The 20977-nt window shown below is 34.3% G+C and overlaps 1 protein-coding gene across 4 annotated transcripts in view; it reads left to right on the forward strand.

Annotated features, from left to right (window-relative positions):
* Nucleotides 1-20977, forward strand: part of MAP4K5 (mitogen-activated protein kinase kinase kinase kinase 5) — a 108913-nt gene that overhangs the window by 27951 nt on the left and 59985 nt on the right. For 3 of the 4 annotated variants that reach the window (XM_041758338.1, XM_041758337.1, XM_041758339.1), the window contains exons 3-5: nucleotides 101-158; nucleotides 19657-19747; nucleotides 20164-20228. In XM_041758338.1, coding sequence (XP_041614272.1) covers nucleotides 101-158; nucleotides 19657-19747; nucleotides 20164-20228 — 214 coding nt within the window. Of the gene's footprint in view, nucleotides 1-100; nucleotides 159-19656; nucleotides 19748-20163; nucleotides 20229-20977 lie in introns of those variants that run through there. The other variant, XM_041758340.1, reaches the window with a different exon arrangement.

Raw genomic sequence — 20977 nt, forward strand, 5'->3', positions numbered from 1 at the left:
AGTTCTGTTCAAAGCATGGTTAATAAGCAACTAATTAACTTAGTGCCAAATAAGTTTTATATAATTAACAAACTTAAAAACATTTTTATTTTCATTTTAGGCTAGAAATATTCATACAGGAGAATTGGCTGCAGTAAAAATTATCAAATTGGAGCCTGGTATGTATTAAAACTCTCAAGATAATTTTTGAATACTTTTCTTGTGTAGTTCATAAATATAGGACTTAACAAGCACATTCCATATTTTTTTCCTTATTTCCCTTCTTCCAAAAAGAAGTCTTTGTTGTCAGGGCAGTAGAATATCCAATATGGTTATAATTAAGTTCCATTGGAGGTTGTTAGTTAGAGATGAGTTTGGTGTGATAGTTTTGTTGCTAAATAAAACTTGAAATGTGCATGTTCGGATATTGGAAGACTTAAAGTTACTTAAAGTAATTTTCCTTTAAGGTTGCAGTGAAATATTTGAACTTCAATTTTAGCTTTTATGAATATTTAATTAGGAAAGTATTTATGGATGAGGCAAGATATTTGATAATATTTGAAATAATGGTATTTTATATGCTTGCTATAACTTAGCTGGTTGATTTAAATTTAATAACTCTGGTCTTAGCCTAATGCTTTTTTTTTTTTTCTTGACACTTCCGTGTATCAGAAAGCTGTTTTAAAACAGCCGGAGGTCCCTGGCTGGCTCAGTCAGTAGTAGAGCACACAACTCTTGATCCTCAGGGTTGTGAATTTGAGCCTCCTGTTGGGCATAGAGATTACTTAAAAACAAAAACAAAAACAAAAACAAACAAACAAAAAACCATACTGAGTAATTTGCTTTGGGTAAAACCTGTAACAATTTTGTTGTTTTGGTAACCTGAAAGATTCTGAGAGCAATAGTAGCTTTTTTTCCTCCAGTTTTTTTATTGTGGTAAAATACATATAACAGAAAATTTACCATCAAAACCATTTTTAAGCATACAGTTCAGTGGTATAAAATACATTGATAATGTTGTGCTAATATCACCACCATCTATCTTCAGGACACTGTCTTAAAAACTTAAACTTTATACTGTTATATAGTAACTCCCATTCCAGTCTGTTTTTTAGCCCCTAGCAACCACCATTTTACTTTTTGTCTCTGATTTTCACTATTCTGGGTACCTCATTTAAGTGAAATCATACAGTATTTGTCTTTTTGTGACTGGCTTGCTTATTTCACTTAGCATAATGTCCCGTCCTCAAGGCTCATCCAGTTGTCACATACGTCTGAATTTCTTAACTTTTCAAGACTAAAGCATTCTGTTGAATGCATAGATCGCATTTTAGTTATCCATTCATATGTTGATGGACACTTGGGTTGCTTTCACATTTTTGCTATTGTGAATAATATTGCTATATGAGCATGAGCACATAAATATTTCTTCCAAACCTTTTATTCTTTTGAGTAATTGCTAGAGGTAATTTGATTTTTTTATTTTTTTTTATTTTTTAAAAAATTTTTTGGTAATTTGATTTTTAAGTTTTTGAGAGACCACCGTACTGTTTTCTGTATTGGCTGTACAATTTTGCATTCCTACCAGCAGTATTCAAGTGTTCAATTTCTTTACATTTGTACAAATACTAGTTATTTTTATGTTTTGTTTTCTTTTTAGCAACCATCCTAATGGATATGAGGGGGTTTCTCATTGTAGCTTTTGTTTACATTTCCGTAGTGATTAGTGATGTTGAGCATCTTTTTATGTGCTTATTTGTATATTGTTTTTGGAGAAATGTTTATTTAATTTCTTTGCCAAGTTTTTATTTGGGTTGTTTGTTTCTTGTTGAGTTTTTGAAGTTCTTTGTATAATCTGGATATTAATCCCATATCAGATATATGATTTGCAAATATTTTTTCCCGTTCCATGGGCTTTTTACTGTGTTGATACTGTCTTTTGGTGCATAAAATTTTTAAATTTTCATGAAGTCCAGCTTGCCTCTTTTTTCTTTTGTTACCTGTGCCTTTGGTATCATACCCAAGAAATCATTGCCAAATCTAGTGTCAGTAAGCTTTGCTTTACTGTGAGAGTTTTATAGTTTCAGGTCTTACAAAGTCTATGATCCATCTTGAGTTAATTTTTGTATATGGTGTTGAGTGAGGGTCCAGCTTTGTTCTTTTGTTTGTAGATATCTATTTTCCCAGCACCGCTTGTTGAAAAGATGGTCCTTCCTCCATGGAATAGTCTTAGCAGCCTTGTCAGAAATCTTTTTGGTTGAAGATCAAAAAGCCTTTGACCATACGTGCAGGGCTTACTTCTTGATTCTCTCTTTTACTCTCTTGGTCCAGATGTCTGTTTTTATGCTAGTATCACGCTACTTTGAGTAACGTAGCTTTGTAGTAAGTTTTTAAATCAGAAAATGTGAATCATCCAATTCTGATCTTCTTTTTCAGAATTGTTTTTGCTGTCCACGGTCTCTTGAGATATCATATAAATTTCAGGATAGTTTTTCCTATTTCTGCAAAAAAATGTTGTTGGGATAAGGAATAGTAATTTTTGACCAGGTAGATGAATATTTGGTGATTTATTCATTTGCTGCTTCATAAACTTAGACATGTAGAATAATTGTGTGACTAATAATGCCAAACAATTTCTTAATTTGAGCATTTAAAATATTTTTGCATTTCAGATATAATATTTCATCATTATGTGTATGATTCATTAGATATTACTGAGGGTAGCAAATGCTGTAACACTTTAAGCTTCCATATAAGACACAATATCCTTTTCTCCCCTGGGTATTCGAAATTGTTATAATACTCTCTTAGAGTTCTCTTATTAAGTTCTATCTAGTAAATATAGAATGATCTCCAATGATGTCACTAACACAAATAGAAGAGAGCATAACACAACTATGCAAGCATTTGCCTCTTTTGGAGGAGTCGCTTGAGCAAATATTCAAGTTATGTTCAAGGTATGGTTATAGTCCAGATAATGAATGGGCTGAGTTCTCAGAGGAAACAAAGATGTTTATCCCTTCTCTGCCCTCAGTGAGTGACCTGGACTTGTTTTAGCATAGTTTCACTTATTTAAGATGAAGATATATGGCTTTTGACTATAGTTCATATGATGAATTAATAAATATATTTTTTAAAATCTTACCATACCAACTTTTTAATAAGTCATAAAAGAGAAACTTATCATATGATGTTATTATTTAACACACAAGGATTAGTTATTGCACCATTAATTAAGACAGTTTGAAAGCTTTGAATTTTTTTGTCCTTTGTTGACCTTATGTCAGAATTCATTCATATGTAAGATTGACTAATGATTAAATTCTCCCCCTAAAAAGAATAATATAGAAGTTCAATAAATGCTTGATAATGTGATTTTAATATTTGATCATTTTTACATTGTTATTTGCCTATACATTTTGCCCAGTTCTACCAAGTTGTCTTTTATTACCAATTTTTAGATGCTATTTGCACTTTGAGAATAATGACTCTTCACTAGTGTTTCTTCAAAATTTTTTCAAGTGGCTTTTTCTCTAGTGATACTTTTCTGTGTGAAAGTTATTTCTTTTCTCTTAGATGAATTTAGGTTTTCCTTTCATTATTCTGCTTTTCCTCAGTAGGCTTTTTCTAATAGACAATTCTAAAACTATTTAACTGTAATTTTTTCTAGTCTTCTTTCTTTTCTTCCAGCATTTATATATTCACTCCATCAGAAACAATTTTGTTCTACGGGGTAAAGGAGAGCTCTAAGTTTATTCTTTTTCAGGTAGCTAGACAGTTTCCCAGAGTTGTTTGCACAGACTTGTGTCTTTTATTCACAGGTTCAAAATGCCTCGATTGTTGTAAACTAAATTTCCATGTATCCATGGGTTTTGTTTTCTGTTCCACTGATTGCCTTTCCTTCCTATCTCTTCTTCAGTACCATCCTGTTTTGTTTTGTTTTAAGATTATTTATTCATGAGACACACACACACACACACACACACACACACAGAGAGAGAGAGAGAGAGAGAGAGAGAGGCAAAGACATAGGCAGAGGGAGAAGCAGGCTCCCCTCCTGGAGCCTGATGTAGGACTCGATGCTAGGATCCCAGGATCATGACCTGAGCCAAAGGCAGATGCTCAGCCACTGAGCCACCCATGTGCCCCTGTGCTATCCTGTTTTTGATGACTCTGACTTTTCATTGCATTTTATAATCTTCACTGCTTTTATTTTTCAGTTATTTCCTTTCTGTTTTCATGATATTTTTTTCAGGGGAACTTTAAAATCATTTTTGTCGAAGAGAAAAAGGTTTGTTGAGATTAATTTAGAAGGTATGTCATTTTAAGAGTAGACATTCAGGTCTTCGAACAAAGTATATTATAGCTTGCCAAATAATTCATCTTTATGATATTTTTTGCTGTTAACAAGTGGCATATTCCCCCTGAAACTTTATAGTTGGTTACTGTTGATAATTATGTAAGTCACTGATTTTTTTGGACTTATTTTCTCTCTGGCAGATAGCTTCTCATACATAGCATTTCATAGATAGCTTTTCATGCCCTTTTGCCTTTGACTTTATCAAACATTGATTTTGCCAACCCTCCTTCTTATTTATATTTGTGTGACATATAGCAAATAGAGCTGCTATACTTGGGCTTGTCATTTTACTTTAATCTTTTCTTGTCATTGGTTTTAAATGTTTCTCCTAATCATACTTGAGTTTTATTTTATAACCCAATCTGATTCTTTCTTCTTTTAGTAGATGAGTCTATTACTGTATCATTGTTTAGTGAGATGTTTGATCCTTTGTTATGTTTTTTGTTTTTAATAATGAAGCTTTTAAAAAATTATGCCTAAGGTTTCTCTTATCTTTACTGCTGAAAATTTGAAAGGTACACAGTCTACTTTTAACAGGGGATGGCTTACAAGACTTTGATTAACGTGACTAAGTGCATGTTTATTAACTTAAGAAATGGAAGTCATTGACTTCTAGGTTTAAAGATGTTGAATTTTACATATTTGTACCCTTCTGCCTCTTCGTCCCCAATTTTCAGACATTGGTTAGTTTATTTGGAGATTTTTGCCTGAGAATTTTTTTTATTATACTGGGGCATTGAGTGTATGTTAGTCTGCATATCTTTTAAGAATTATAATATACTAATTATTTGGGCTTAGTTTTATACTTAAGTGGATTCAGTGCTCACTGTTGGTCTTTTCAGGCCATGTCCCTGCCATTCTGACTGGCTTATTTTATATTAGCTATTAATAGAATGATCATATCACATACATTTTCCTGTACGTATTAGCAGTAGTATAATTTGAATCCACAAATTGTTTATCCCAAACTTGCTCCTTTCTCAGCCCTCCCCATTTTGATAAGCAGCTAGCCAAGCCAAAAATCTAGGCATTGTCCTTGGGATATCTCTCTTATTTGTATTCCATAGTCAGTCTGTTAGCAGGTTACTTCACCTTTACCTCTAAAATATATCTTGCATCTGTCTACTTCTCTTTATTTCTTTCTCTACCCTCCTGGTCTCCCTGTTGCCTCTCCCACACCTCCCATCTGCTACCATCTAGCTGCTACAAAGCCACCAGACTGATCTTTTTAAGATACAAATCTCATAGTGTCTCCTGCTTCAAACCTCCCTGAAGCTTTCAAATCCACTTAGAATAATATTCACATTTTTAACAATCCTTATAAAACCTTCTACATGATTTGCTTTGTCTGCTTCTCTGAACTTACCGTGTAACTTTTTCTTTTCTCTACTCTGCTTTCATTTTCTTTTTATTTAAACAGCCCAAGATTAAAACAGCCCATCGCTCTACCTGAAGTACTGGTTTTCATATCTGTTGAACAGAAGGCTTCTGGTCATTTACATCTCAGCTTAAAAGTCATGTCCTCAGAGAGACCCATTTCTAACTACCTAATTTAAAGTAGCCACTCAAGCCCTTGTTATTTTAGTTCTCTGAAATAAAATTTATATGTTTATGTATGTATATGTATTTATATAATAAATATAAATGAATATATAGTGTTCTCTCTTGACTTAAATTTTAGCGCCTGAAACAGTATATAATACAGCACAGTAGACACTCAGTCTTTGTACAAATGAATATTATAAATGTCTTTTTTTTGGTCTTTGAATAAGAATGACCAGTTGACTAGATAAAGTACTGTTTGTATCATGCATTCTTCCACCCTCAAAAATCTCTAGACATTTTCTCCATGTATAGTGTTTGGGAAAACTGTAAGGCTGTCTTGGCATTTTTCCTCTGCAGGTCTTGCTGCTTCTGCCTGTTTGCAGTACTAATACTCCTTATCTTCTATAAGCTCTGATGTTCAGAAAATATTTATTATATCTTCAGATTCCAATTCATGGTTAATAGTAATTGTAATTTTAGTAAATTTAGTAAATAACAACAAAAAGTTTTTTTTAACTATACATATACTTTTCATTTTAATAAATAGTTTAATTGATTTTCATCATCTGTGCTTTAGAATTTGAGGAGTTGATCTAGTTATGACAAGGATTTTATTCATTTAATTCATTTTATTTCAATATTTATTCATTTTATTCATTGGGTTGTTTTATTGTTTTATTTGTGGATTCTTTCTTTTGTATTTTTCCCCTTTTTTAAAAAAATGTTTTTCTGTTGACCAAAATTTTTATCTTTTTTTTTTAAAAGATTTTATTTATTCATGAGAGACACAGAAAGAAGAGAGAGAGAGAAAGAGAAAGAGAGAGGCGGGGGCAGAGACACAGGCAGAGGGAGAAGCAGGCTCCATGCAGGGAGCCCAATGCGGGACTCGATCCCGTGTCTTCAGGATCGCACCCTGGGCTGAAGGCGGCGTTAAACCGCTGAGCCACCCGGGCTGCCCTATCTTTTTTTTTAAAGCATTTTCAGTAAAGCTAAAGTAGATAGTGTTTTTCACATTTTTGGAACAGGAATGATTAGGTAAAAAATATGTCAGGCTAGTGAATTTTCCCAACATTCAGTTCAGATACTTCAAGTAATTCTGGAGACAGCTGTATTTCAGAAATGAATTCTTAGCTGTACTCAGTAGCTTTTAAAAAAATTGCAGTAAAGCCAGTATAATACAGAAGTGCTTCCTTGTATTGATTTAACAGATGAGCTGCTTTAAAATTATATTTAGACCTGAAAAGATAATTATTTGCCAGTATGACTTAGAAAAAGCCTTGTGTCTGGTAAAACATAAACAAGACTTTTTTCTTTAACTAAATGTTATGTCAGCTGTAAACTTAATAATACTTTTCACCCCAGTTAAAAATAGATTATTGAGGTTTATACTAATTGTACAGTCTTGAATTTTATTACAGATCTACCTCACAATTTAATCTTGTAATATTTAAAATTTCACTGAAACAGATTGCTTTTGCAACTCTTTCTAATATTCATAAAAATTCTAAGTGAAACGTAGAGTTAAAAGTAAATTAGCACAGGGAATTGGCTTTTTAATTAGCCCCCAAAACAGTAGAAAAAGAAAATGTCAGCATTCCTTCCAATGTCTCCATATTTTTGTTGCCCTCGTATACACAGGCAAATGATTATTTTTAAGAATGATTAAATCATTTCTGTATCTTATTTTTATAGTAGATACTTAATATGCATACTATCTTACAAATGGTGACATTCAAATGAAGTTTGGCTTACTAGTGATTAAGTATTGAAAATAAATGATACTAATGATACCTTTTGAATTTTAGTTTCATTTTCCACTCTTTGGTCAGACATAAGGACTGCCCTAAGAAAGCAGGCAGATATGATGATGCATGTCACCATGTTTTCCTGTCTGTGTCTGAATTGCAGCCTTCCCTCTAACTCATTTTACAGATGCTCATTTTGCTCAACAAGTCTGTAGCTAAGTGGCAGCCAACAGCCAGAACAGAGGCAAGATTCCTGGGAAAGCTGATACCAAAATCCTTTTTTCCCTCTCCTCATTTTCTTCTCCCATTATTACCTCTCTTTTCTGGTGAAACTAAAGGGTAGTATTTTAAAGTTATGCACATGATAGTTTGTTAAAAATTGTGAACAACTCAGTAGCAAAAAGAATCCCAAACTGTTTGATTTAAAATGGGCAAAATCTCTGAATAGACATTTTTCCAAAGAAGACATAGATGGCCAACAGATGTATGAAAGGATGTTCAGCATACCTCATCATCAGAGAAATGCAAATCAAACCTACAATAAGATATTACCTCACACCTGTTAGAATGACTCTTATCAAAAAGGCAAGAAGTAAGTGTTAGTGAGGATATGGGAACCCTTATGCACTGTTGGTGGAAATTAAATTGGTACTATGGAAGACAGTGTGGAGGTTCCTCAGAAAGTTAAAAATAGAAACTATCCTATAATACAGCAATTGCACTTCTGAGTATTCGTCTGAAGAAAATGAAAACACTAACTCAAAAAGATCTATGCACCCCCATGCTCATTACAGCAATTTTTACAATGGCCAAGATATGTATGAAGTGTCTGTCCATGGATAAATGGATAAAGATGTGTATAGATGTAAAAAAAAATGCAGTCCTGTCATTTGTGGCAACATGGATAGATTTAGAGGATATTATCCTATGTGAAACAAGTCAGACAGAAAAAGACAAATGCCATATGATTTCACCTATATTTGGACTCTAAAGAAAAACAAAAACCAACCTAATAGATACAGAGAACAAATTGGTGGTTGTCAGAGGAGGTTGGGTGGGGGTAAGTGAAATGGGTGAAGGGATTCACCCAAAAAGTACAAAATTCCAGGTATAAAATAAGTCATAGGGATATAATGTTTAGCACAGTGACTATAGTTAATAATACTGTATTGCATATGTGAAGGTTAGTAAGAGAGTACAGTCTTAAAAGTTCTCATCACAGGAAAAAAATGTTGTAATTACTAACAAGCATTAAGTAGACTTATTGTGGTAATCATTTTACAATATATACAAATATCAAATCATTATATTATACATCTGAAACTAATATAATGTATGTCAGTTATACCTCAGTTAAAAACAAAATAAAACTGTGAGCCTTGCTTATATGGATACAATTTAAATAAAATCATTATCCAGGGTGATTAATGCAGTAAGCTTTTGTTTGTTTGTGTGCTTGTTTTTTAAAATGCTGAACTGAAAATGTTCATGAAATAATTCAACATTTTTGGGCAGCCCAGATGGCTCAGCGGTTTAGTGCCGCCTTCAGCCCAGGGCCTGATCCTGGAGACCCAGAATCGAGTCCCACGTCAGGCTCAGCATGGAGCCTGCTTCTCCCTCTGCCTGTGTTTCTGCCTCTCTCTCTCTCTCTCTCATAAATAAATAAAATCTTTAAAAAAAATTCAGCATTTTTAGGTAAAATAACAAGTTAAATGTACTTCATTAATTGAGACACTATTTAAAATGAATAGGAATCTGTATCTTTGAATGGATGTTTAAAACTTTTCTCCATTTATTCTTTTTTATTTATTTATTTGAGAGAGAGAGTACATGCACCATGTGCAGGTGGGGGGGGAGGGGCAGAGGGAGAAAGAGATCCCCCACCAAGCAGGAAGCTGGACTGACAGGACATGGGGCTGGATTCCAGGACCTGGAGATCATGACCTCAGCCGAAGGCAGATACTTAACCCATTGAGCCACCCAGGCACCCCTCAGTTTTGTTTTATAATACTTCATCTTGTTTGCTAGAAGTATAAGCAGGAGAAAGTAAATTTTTAAAAAGTCAAATGTATATAAAGATTTAGACGACCATTAGTTTACCTTGTTAATGTTCTTGAAGAAATCCCAAAGTAAGAGCTTTGGCCAAATAGGACAAATATCAGCTATTCTCATTAAGTGGTATGTTCTTTTTTAGTATTTAACTTCTATTTTAAAATCTAAGAATTTTGATTTTTCAAAATAATCTGTGAAATTAAGTATTAATATTACTTAAGTAAAATAAGTATGCTTTCTTCACTATTTGGGAAGTTCAAGTATGAATTGGTGGAATAGTTAAGTTGAGGTTACAAATGCCCATCAGTATTATTATTTTTATTGAGTTTAAATAATACAAAAAACTAATAACGGCTAAATAGACATTTACAGGTAAAAATCACTTTGTCATACTAGGGTACTCGGTTTCAGTTAGATCCCAATTTGCTTTTTTTTTTTTTTTTTTTAAATTTTATTTATTTATGATAGGCACACAGTGAGAGAGAGAGAAGCAGAGATATAGGCAGAGGGAGAAGCAGGCTCCATGCACCGGGAGCCCGATGTGGGATTCGATCCCGGGTCTCCAGGATCGCGCCCCGGGCCAAAGGCAGGCGCCAAACCGCTGCGCCACCCAGGGATCCCCCAATTTGCTTTTTGAATACAAGATAACATGAAGATGTTTTTTGTTACTATATAATTTGAAAGGTGAACTTCAGTGTCTGATTCTAAGTTAGTGAATTTAAAACAGGGATTTTCTTTGTAGATGAGTCTTCAGAATCTAAGATAGGCATCCCAAAGAAAATATTTTGTTAGAAATAACTGTTCTATTTACATTCTCTGTTCATTTTGCTCAGTGGGAAAAACTCATATTTCCTTATTACTAACAGAAAGAATCAAATCAAGAAGAAAATTATCTGATAATATTTAGCATTGAATTAATTGGTTTTCTACAAATGATACTGTTAATGTATTAGCTATATAGTAAAATCAGTTTTCTTTGATATCTGTCTTTAGCATTGATTTCATTTCATAAACTTCAGAAATGTATTTAGTACTTACTAGTGTAAAAAAAAAGCTTTTTCATTGCTAAGTGTTACAAATACTAATTAAAGGGCTACTTTTTGCATTGTAATTTTACTATAAATGATACCAAAATTTTTAGGTTACTGGATTTTTATTTTTAAAACATGTATTTGAAAATAGTAATTTCAAAAACTTCAATATCCAACAGTAGTGAAATGGTTAAATAAATTAGGCTATATTCACATAATTTTAAATTATTTTTATTATGATAAAGTATGTATTATTAAGCATTACCATCTTAACCATTTTTAAGCTTATAGGTTAGTTTTGTTAAGTTTATTTACAGTGTCGTGAAATACATCTCTGGAGCTTTTTCATCTTGTAGAACTGAAAGTCCATATCTGTTAAATAATTCCCTTCCCTCAGTCCCTGGTTAACCACCACCTACTTTCTATATTTATAAATTTGATTGCTTTAGATACTTCCTATAATTTGTCCTTTTGTGAGTGACTTTTTTCACTCAGCATAATATCCTCAAGGTTCATCCATATTGTAATTAGTGTGTAACAAGGATTTCCTTCCCTTTTTAATGGATGTGCGGTATTTCACTGTATGTATAAACTACATTGATTTCTCTCTTTACATCTGTTGATGGACATTTGGGTTGCTTCCATCTCTCCACTATCATGAATAGTGCTGCTATGAACGTGGGCATGCAAATATCTCTGATACTTGCTTTCAATTTTTTTGGATATATACCTAGATGTAGGATTAGTAGATGATACGGTAGTAAATTTTTAATTTTTTGAGGAACTGCCATACTGTTTTCCACAATGATGTACCATTCTGTAGTACCACCAACAGTGCAGAAGAGTTTCAGCTTCTCTCCATGTCCCTACTAACACTTTTTATTCTGTTTTTTTTTTTTTTTGATAATAGCTTTCCTAATGAGTATGAGGTGATAACAATATGTCGTGGTTTTGATTTGCATTTCTCAGATGGTTAGTGATGTTGAACATCTTTTCATAAGCTTGTTGACCATTTGTATATCCTTTGGGGAAATACCTTTTCAAGTCTTTTGCTCATGTTTTAATTGGTTTAATTGGTTTTAATTTTTTATTGTTATTGAATTGTAGGAATTCTTTATATGTTTTGGATATTAACCGCTTATCAGATATATGGTTTGCACATACTTTCTCCCATTCCACAGGTTGTCTTTTCACTCTGTTGATCGTGCTCTTTGATGAAAAAAAATTTTTAAGTTTGACATAATCCCATTTATCTGTTTTTGCCTTTGTTGGCCTGTGTTTTGGCTCTGTATATAAGAAATCATTGTCAATCCAATGTTAAAAAGTTTTTCTCTAAGAGTTTTATGAGTCTTACATTTAGATCTTTAGTTTATTTTGAGTTCATCTTTGTACCTACATAGAGTAAGGGTCTATCTCCATTCTTTTGTATGAAGATATTCAATTTTCCCAACATTGTTTGTTGAAATGACTCTTTTCCTTGTTGAGTGGTCTTGGCACCCTTGTCAAAGATCATTTGATCATAATTGTAGGAGTTTATTTTTGGGCTCTCTTCTCTGTACTGTTGATCTGAATGTCATTATAGAAGTAGCATGCTATTTTTATTACTGTGACTTTGTATTGTGTTTTGAAATCTGGAAGTGTGTTTCTTCTAACTCTATTCTTCAAAATTATTTGGGGTTCTTTGAGGTTCCAAATGAATTTTAGGATGTTTTTTTTTCTGTTTCTCCCAAGAAGATGTTATTGGGATTTTGATACAAATTGTGATGAATCTGTAGATTGCTTTGGGTATTTTATTGATATCTTAACAGTACTAAATCATCTTATTCCTGAGCATGAGATATCTTTCTGTTTGTGTCATCTTACTATCTTTTAGCATTGTTTTGTAGTTTTCAGTGTACTTATACCTCCCTTGTTATGCTCATTCCTAAGTGTATTACTCTTTTTGATGCAACTGTAAGTGGAATTGTTTTCTTAATCTCCTTTTCTGATTATTCATTATTAGTATATAGAAGCACAACTAATTTTTTGTGTTGATTTTGTATTTTACAACTTTGCTGAATTTTTTTTTTGAATTTGTTTATTTTAAAAGTTTTTTTTTGTGGACTCTTTAGTTTTCTACACAAAAGATCATATTATCTGCAAACATAATTTTACTTCCTCCTTCCTAATTTGGATACCTTTTAAATGATTCTTAATGACACATACAATTTGCAGACTGGGTTGTGAAATTGTACATTAGGAGTCCAGTTTGTATATATGGTGGGAGAAACCTTATACTTTATAGGACTGGAAGAAAACTTCAAAATGTGAATGGGGAGTGTCTCTGGATACTGGATTTATGGGTGATCTCTATTTTGTTCTTTATATTTTTTTCACATTGGCTGATTGTTATAAGAATATTAAGGTTATACAATAAGAAATAAAATAGGTTTTATTTAGTTTTAAAAAAGTAATTTCCATTATTGATGCCCATATAGAACTAGACATGTTTCTGATAGTTTTCTGTGAATTTGTTAATGGAGGATTAAAGTAGGAAATACGACCAATACTTATACTAGAAATACTTTTAGTAGATAGAAGAAGCATAAACCAGTTGATATTTGATGAGATAACAATTGGAAAATTTGTTTTCACTTTTTGTGGAAATATTAAAATATGCTAAACTTTCTGAAATTTCATTTGGTATATATTAAGGAATATTTTGCTGGTATTAGTCAAGATTATAGCCCTCTCCTCAAACATTGTCACATGAAAAGAACAGAATTTTAAGGGGTTTGAGAGAGAGAATAAGTTTGGAGCTCTGGAGTCAGACCTGCCACTTAATAACTGCATAAATTCAGGCAGGTTACTAGGAATTACAGAGTGGTTCAGTTGAGGGAAGGAGGGTATATAAAAATCATTTGTGGAACTTTTTTTTAAGATTTTATTTATTTATTCATGAGAGACAGAGAGAGAGAGGCAGAGGGAGAAGCAGGTTCCATGCAGGGAGCCTGATGTGGGACTCAATCCCAGGACTCCAGGATCACTCCCTGGGCTGAAAGCAGGCACTAAACCGCTGAGCCACCCAGGCTGCCCCCCATTTGTGGAACTTTTGAAAAAACACAAACATTCTGACCTTCCAAAAGCTCCACCTTCAGAATATATCCAGACTCTTAATTTTCCCAACACTTTCTTTGCTGACATCCTGGTCTAAGCCACTTCAACTCTAGCTTGAGTTGTATCAATGATCACTCAGCTTTAGACCTTAAGATATCACTCCCCCAACTTTTTCCCTCCCCACTCACCCCCATGCACTGTGTTGAAGCTGTTCTCAACACAGAAACCAGAGCAATACTTCTGAAACTAAGATACTATGCTATATTACTCAGAAATCTCAAAGGCTTGCCATCTTGCTTGGATTAAAATCCAAGGTCCTGGGATCCCTGGGTGGCGCAGCGGTTTGGCGCCTGCCTTTGGCCCAGGGCGCGATCCTGGAGACCCAGGATCGAATCCCACGTCGGGCTCCTGGTGCATGGAGCCTGCTTCTCCCTCTGCCTGTGTCTCTGCCTCTCTCTCTCTTTCTCTCTCTGTGTGACTATCATAAATAAATAAAAATTAAAAAAAAATCCAAGGTCCTTATGATGATGGCTGAAAAGCCATTTCTTTCTTTTTTTTTTTTTTTAATTTTATTTGTTCATGAAGGACACACAGAGAGGCAGAGACATAAGCAGAGGGAGCAGTCTCCCTGCAGGGAGTCTGATGCAGGACTTGATCCCAAGACCTTGGAATCATGACCTGAGCTGAAGGCAGATGCTCAACCACTGAGCCACCCAGGCATCCCTGTTTTTTTGTTTGTTTGTTTTTAGATTTTATTTATTTGAGAGAGAGCACACATGTGCACTCTAGGAGGGGTAGGGGGGCAGGGAGAGAGAGAATCTCAAGCAGACTCCTACCTGAGCAGGAAGCCCGACTCAGGGCTTGATCTCACGACCCTGAGATCATGACCTGAGCTGAAGTCAAGAGTCAGATGCTTAACTGACTGAGCCATCCAGGTACTCCCCCCTTATATTTTAAGTAGACTCCATGCCCCATGTGGACTTGAACTCATGACCCTGACATCAAGACCTCAACTAGAATTAACAGATGCTTAACTAAGTAAGCCACCCAGGAATCCCAGAAAAGGCCATTTCTGATCTGGCCTTCTAATTCCCTGCTCATCTCATCTTCTACCATTCTTCTGGTTCACTTTAGAAACATTGGGCTTCTCTCTGTTTTCTAATGTGCCAGACAAACTCCTTTAAGCTTTTATATTTGCTGTTCTTTATGCCTAGAATGCTATTCTCTTAGGGATCCAGTTGACCTACTCCCTCACTACATTCATCTATTTCCTCAAACATCATCTTATCATAAAGGCCTTTCTAACCCTTTAGTCTGTGTAAAACAGCACTTAATTCCATCATTCTCTGTTCCCAAGCCCTGGTTAACTTTTCCTCCAGCACTTACAGTATTTGACATATATCTTCATTTGTTTTACTTTTTGACACCCACCCAGAGAGCTAGTGTTTTGTCTGGTTTTGTTTGTTTGTTTTTTCACTCATAGGTTCCCAGTGCTTGACAGCATCAGTGCTTGCCTCACTTTAGTGCTAGTATTATAACTTTCATACCAAAACCAAAGACAGTACAAAAAAGAACTACAGACCAGTGGCTCTCATAAACATATATGTAAAAACTCTCCACAAGATATTAGAAGATCAGATCTTAAGGACATTTTGAAGAGGATATCTAGGCACTTGCCAAGGACTTAGTAGTAGCAGGTATTTCTGTGTTTGTTGGTCCAATGTAACTTCAGGACTTTGGCTTTCCTTTTCTTGAGTAGATGTTACAATAGTAGTTTCTAAATTTACTAATCATGTTTAGGGTTGTTTTTTGCTTCAAGCATAAAACAAAGAGAATAGACAGTGAGATTTTCCTATATAAATGACCAGGAATTAGATGACAGCAAGATGAATAAGAAGATTAAGGAAAATATATATATTTGTGAAAAAGATCACCTGATATGGAATTAACTGTCAGAAGGTAAGACAGAAATTATTTATATGCATGTTCATTGCCCTCTTTTCTGTCTACCATCCCAATGGATGAAGGGAAGGAGTGTAAAAGAAATATATATTTTTAAAAAATAATTATGTTTATCAGTAGCCAAATGTTAAACCTGCGTTGACAAGTTTGTTGTTCTCCAAAGCAAAGAATGAAAATGCATAATCTTGGAGTGGAACTGTTCTGTCGATATAAATAGCTGTTGTTACAAACTGTTTATAAATCAGGTACTATAACTCAAAATACTTATCCAAACAATTATTTTATTTTTTTTAAAGATTTTATTTATTTATTCATGAGAGACCCAGAGAGAGAGAGAGAGAGAGAGAGAGAGAGAGAGGCACAGACACAGGCAGAGGGAGAAGCAGGCTCCATGCAGGGAGCCCGACATGGGACTCGATCCCGGGTCTCCAGGATCACACCCTAGGCCAAAGGTGGCGCTAAACTGCTGGGCCACCCGGGCTGCCCCCGAACAATTATTTTAAACTGTATTTCTGAAACTTGCCTGATTTAGGAATCCCTTGAAGATTCTGATTCAGAAAGCACAGAGTAAGCCTAGGAATCTCTAGTTAATAGGTGATTTTATGATTAGTTAAGAATGGGAGACAGTGCTTTAAGATATCCAATTTAGAATTTTAATGGGATAAAACTACAAGTGTAATATATAGGCCTTTACATAGTAGTTGGATGATACTAATAAAAAAGTACCTTTTAGCTGTCCTACAGAGTTTGTTTTCATGTTATTTATAAAATAAGCAACAACATCTCCCTAAGAAATAGGACTGGTTCCAATGTCAGCCATCTCAGTCACAGAACTACCATCCTTCTTGCTCCCTATGAATTATGAGTCTATCACTTTTCTGTCTGAAGACTCATTCTTTTTCCCTGGGAGTAAATCAGCCTGAGTTCCCTAAGACAGACAGACACACACACTCTCTCTCTCTCTCTCTCTCTCTCTCTCTCTTAAAAGAGCCTAAGATAATAAGCTTCTGGTCTCAGTGATTTCCTAGCTATCTCTGCCTATGCTTTGGTACACATTCAGTCCCTGGTGGATCTTTTCCTTCTTATATAAGGATATATTCACCAGCCAGGTTTTTCAGTACATCTCTAGTAACCTTAGCCACAATTATTCATAGAATGATGGAAAAGGATATTCCACTTTTAATGTGATTCTCCTGGTTACTAACAACTTACTCAGTCTCCATTGTTCAAATTTTCAAGACACCAGATGTGATTAGCTCATCCCATTTTTTTAGGTCAGTTGTCTACCTCAGTGCCTTCAGCAAGTAAAATATGACATGACACAAACTAGCTCTTGCTGGATAGAGGTCAGATCTCCTAGGATGGTTATGAAGAGGCTGCCAGAGGTTAGTCCTTTAGGGAAAAAACTGTCATTACACAAATAGAAAGTCCACAGAGAAAATTGGTTCTTAAGATATTGGTACCCTGGAGCATATTAAATTTAAGGTGCTAGCAAGACATCCAGTTGGAAATAACAGGTACTTAGTCAATACTGCAGATATGGGGTTCTGTATTTCTCAGCTAGTCTCATCCTTACATTGCATAAGTATGAAGAATGAAACTTTTTTTTTTGAGAAAATAAACTCCTCAAAACCCATTTATACATGAACAGCAGAGCTGGAACCTATAGCCCCGAGGCATGGATTTTATGCTGTATCTCAAAAGGAAATGGTAGACTGTCATCACCTAATCAGAAAAATAAAGTGAACCCCAATTTAGATCATTTTCAAGAAGCTAATATAAGCCATCAAAGAATAATTACATCTGTGGTAAATAGCCATATTTAGCTTATCCACTTTTCAGGATTACAAAAATAGTAAGTTTGTTCCATGGTATAGTTTCAATTCAAAGAAGATTCTCCTCACTTCAGATTAAAGTTTAAGACACTGGTGAAACAGATATATGAAGAATATATTCAAAATTGGAGTTTATTCACTAAGTTAAGTTTATCAAAGAAGGTACAGTCCCCAAATGTATGAGTTATTAATGACCTATTCTTGTGAACTCTAGCTTCCAGCTACAGCTGTAGAAAACTGTTGCTCAGTCTCACCAAGACCCCACCTTTTCTGGCAGAAATCTCACATAGCCTCTGCTGGAACCACAGTTGTGGAGTGGAACTCGGCTAAATTTCCCCAGGAAGTAGTGGTTTGTTATTAGTATTAATTCAGCCATATTACTGGTTTTTAAAGGTCAGTTTAAGAATTTAGGCACCATTAAGAAGTTAGACATCATTTGTGAAGTTACTCCTGTGAGAAAAATCTGTTCTAAATCCCAGACTTATTTGGAGCATTTTTCAGCACAGCTCAGATATGACTTTTGTATACATTTAAAAGTGAGTAGGCTGAAATCAAAAGAGTAGCATATAAACAAAGTTAGGGAATTCTATACTCTTCCTTTGTAATTCAGGGCTTTCTGGTAAAGTGAAGGATAGGCTAGAATCTGTCTAGCCCACCTGTTAGAGATTAACATGTGTAAATCACCTTTAATGCCAAAATGGAAAAGGCTCAGGTGAAGGCAAGAGATATAAGGAGAAACCGCATTCTGGTGTCCAGGAGTGGACAAAGTAAACCTCTAGACCTAGGTGGGCAGGCTTTATCCTGCAACTTGCCGGATTATCTCCATTGAGCCCATTCTACTGGCAGACAATTAAGAAATATATGTTAAGAATGAGATCTTGGGTTTTTATAGCAACATGGATGGATCTAGAGGGTATAATGCTAACCAAAATAAGTCAGAGAAAGATACCATATGATTTTACTCATTTGCGGAATTTAAGAAACTAAACAAATGAACAAAGAAACAAACCGGAAACCATAAACTGGTGGCTACCAGAGGGGAGGTGAGTGGCAGGGGGGAGGTGTGAAATAGGTGAAGGGGGATTGAGTACACTTACAATGAGCACTGAATAATGAATAGAATTGTTAAATCACTATTGTATTCCTAAAACATATTAATATAGATAGTTAATGTATGTTAACTAACAAATTAAAATAAAAACTGAAAAAGCCCCCCTTCCCACCAAAGACTACTGTACAGAATGAAGTTCAATGGCAACAATACCATTTTAGGTGGTATTCCTATAATAAACTGAAATTCCCATAACTAACCAGTATTTCATTTTTTTTTAATTTGTATTTATTTATGATAGTCACAGAGAGAGAGAGAGAGAGAGAGAGGCAGAGACACAGGCAGAGGGAGAAGCAGGCTCCATGCACCGGGAGCCCGATGTGGGATTCGATCCCGGGTCTCCAGGATCGCGCCCTGGGCCAAAGGCAGGCGCCAAACCGCTGCACCACCCAGGGATCCGCCAGTATTTCATTTTAATGTAACTTTTCTTGGTTAAATAACTCAAACAGGTTTGTAATGAACAAATTGGAAAATACAAATAAAAAGAAGCAAAACTACTTTCAATTTTACCACCCAGATATAAACATTGTATGTTTTTTTACTTTTTTTCTGTATGCATATGTACTTCCATATTAAACATCCCTTTTCCACTTAATATATATATAATGAACATATTTTCATATCAAAACATTTTAACATGTATTATTTATAACTGCACCATAAGTTATTTAATCATTCTTTCATTGTTAACACTGTAGAAAACATTTCTCTCTGTGCAGATCTCCTTCAGAAAAAAAATTTTTGAAGTGAAATTATGAGTTCAAAGATTTTATATATTTTTAAGGCTTCTGTGTTTTAGAAAGTTTATATTCCCACCAAAGTATTAAGACTGTCTAATTCCTCATCTCTAACATTTCTTGTAAAGTTTTCCTCTCTTTTTCCCCATATATAAGATGCAAAAAGTAACTTGGTGACTAAGTTTTATCATTTTGTTTCTCAGGAGATGATTTTTCTTTGATTCAACAAGAAATATTTATGGTTAAAGAATGTAAACATTGTAACATCGTTGCCTACTTTGGGAGCTATCTCAGGTAAAAAAGAATCTGCTCTCCTTGTATTTTATATTTTTTTACTATCCCTCTCCCTCCCTTTCACGTAAATGCTATTATATATAAATTTTTAAAGTTATATTGCCTGAAGTTTTCTCAGGTTTTCTTATTGTCTCCCCTGATATATTAATGACACCTCTGTTTATGCAATTATGTCTTATCTGGTGATAAATATTACAAATAAATGTTTTAGCTTATAAAACTGATTATAATCTAAACCATTTAAGATGAGTGGTTGCTATGCTTTTCTGTATTTGGAAGATAGCTTGTCAGTACAATTTCCTGTTATACCCTGTAATCCATTCTAAACCTTGGTGTACTGACAAGGGAAAGCCTTCAGAGTATTTCAGTGATTAAGAATTACTAGCTAATAAAATTTTCTTTTTCTTTCATATTAGTCGAGAAAAACTATGGATTTGTATGGAATACTGTGGTGGCGGATCACTTCAAGATATTTACCATGGTACTGTTAATTTGACTTATATTTTAAAACTGACTTTGACTTTAATGATTGTTGTTTTTATGATTTCTAGTTAACCAGGAATATTGGTATGTAGATACACTGTTTTATATTCTTCCATTCTGTTGCTGTAGTATTGCATAAAAGAAATTTAAACTTTCTTTTTGTTAGTTATCCACTTAAATTTGCTGAAGCCTGAATTGAGAAATCTAAGAGTTCTTGTACAACCCAAATTTTGCTGTTTAGATGTAGTCTCTAGGATATCTTATGAGCCCCTAAGAAAGTATTTTATCTACAATTGAAACTTCCTTAACTTCCTTGTAAATAAGAATTGAAATACAAAGGCTAATAACTCTTATGTAAAAGAAATTGTATATCTATCTTAAAAATCACTTAACCTAGGGATCCCTGGGTGGCGCAGCGGTTTGGCGCCTGCCTTTGGCCCAGGGCGCGATCCTGGAGACCCAGGATCGAATCCCACGTCGGGCTTCCGGTGCATGGAGCCTGCTTCTCCCTCTGCCTGTGTCTCTGCCTCTCTCTCTCTCTCCCTGTGTGACTATCATAAATAAATAAAAAAATTTTAAAAAAAATCACTTAACCTAATTAAGGAAGCAGTTTAGTTATTGCTATATTTTTATAATCAAAATGTATATTTTTTTTAAAAATTTGAAGTATTTTTTATTGAAAATTCTGCTAGTTCATGCCATTTTCTGAGTTGAATTAGATTTTACTATTTAGGAAGTCTTCATATT

Source organism: Vulpes lagopus, chromosome 6 (assembly GCF_018345385.1).
Source record: "Vulpes lagopus strain Blue_001 chromosome 6, ASM1834538v1, whole genome shotgun sequence".
Lineage (NCBI taxonomy): Eukaryota > Metazoa > Chordata > Mammalia > Carnivora > Canidae > Vulpes > Vulpes lagopus.